Below are 1,197 nucleotides of genomic sequence, written 5' to 3'. Positions count from 1 at the left end.
GCGGAACTCGGAAGTACAGTAGTCCCCTTTTATCCGCGGTTTCAGTTTCCTGAGGTCAACAGTGGTATGAAAATAGTAAATGGAAAATTCCAGAAATAAACAGTTCATAAGTTTTAAATTGCACGCTGTTCCGGGTAGCGTGATGAAATCTCTCGCCGTGCTGCCCAGGCCTTGAATCGTCCCTTTGTCCAGTGGCTCCAAGCTGTAGACGCTCCCCGCCTGTAGTCACTCAGTAGCCGGCTGAGTTATCAGATCGACCGTGGCAGTATCGCAGTGCTTGTGTTCAAGTCACCCTTACTTTACTCCATAATGGCCCCAAAACACAAGAGTAGTGATGTTGGCAATTCAGATAGGCCAAAGAGAAGCCGTAAAGTGCTTCCTCTAAGTGAAAAGGTGAAAGTTCTGGACTTAATAAGGAAAGAAAAAAAATCCTATGCTGAGGTTGCTAAGATGTACAGTAAGAACGAATCTTCCATCCGTGAAATTGTGAAGAAGGAGAAAGAAATTCGTGCCAGTTTTGCTGTCTCACCTCCAACTGCAAAAGTGACAGCCACGGTGCGTGATAAGCGCTTGGTTAAGATGGAGCAGGCATTGCATCTGTGGGTGGAAGACATGAACAGAAAACGTGTTCCGATTGACAGCAACGTGTTGCGCCGGAAAGCACTGAGCCTATACGAAGACTTCAGCAAGGGATCCCCTAAAACGAGTGACACCAAGCCATTTACCGCAAGTAAGGGATGGTTACACAGATTCAGGAATAGATTTTCACATCATCACAAGAAGAAGAAGAAGGGTGAGTACAGTATAAGATATTTTGAGAGAGACAGAGATCACATTTACATAACTTTTATTACAGTATATTGTTGTAATTGTTCTATTTTATTATTAGTTACTATTGTTAATCTCTTAGCATGCCAAATTTATAAATTAAACTTCATCATAGGTATGTATGTATAGGTTGAGCATCCTTAATCCAAAAATCCAAAATTTAAAATGCTACAGAATGCAAAACTTTTTGAGCACTGATATCATGCCACAAGTGGTAAATTCCCCACCTGACACTTTCGCTTTCTGATGGTTCAATGTACATAAACTTTGTTTCATGCACAAAGTTATTTAAAATATTTTATAAAATGACCTTCAGGCTATATGTAGAAGTAGATATGAAACATAAATGAATTTCATATTTATTCATTT

General features: G+C 39.9%; 1 protein-coding gene across 1 annotated transcript in view; it reads left to right on the top strand.

The window, feature by feature from the left end:
* The first annotated feature begins 604 nt into the window (after positions 1 to 604).
* GTF2IRD2B (GTF2I repeat domain containing 2B) overlaps positions 605 to 1,197 on the top strand; it is a 51,588-nt gene continuing 50,995 nt past the window's right edge. The window contains exon 1 of the mRNA XM_012640337.1: positions 605 to 793. Within this exon, the coding sequence (XP_012495791.1) occupies positions 613 to 793 (181 nt within the window). The 5' untranslated portion in view covers positions 605 to 612. The remainder of the gene's footprint in view (positions 794 to 1,197) is intronic.

This window comes from Propithecus coquereli, unplaced genomic scaffold (genome assembly GCF_000956105.1).
Source record: "Propithecus coquereli isolate 6110/MARCELLA unplaced genomic scaffold, Pcoq_1.0 Scaffold150, whole genome shotgun sequence".
NCBI classification, from domain to species: domain Eukaryota; kingdom Metazoa; phylum Chordata; class Mammalia; order Primates; family Indriidae; genus Propithecus; species Propithecus coquereli.
Note: the sequence above shows the minus strand (reverse complement) of the source record. Positions and strands in the feature narration are given on the sequence as shown.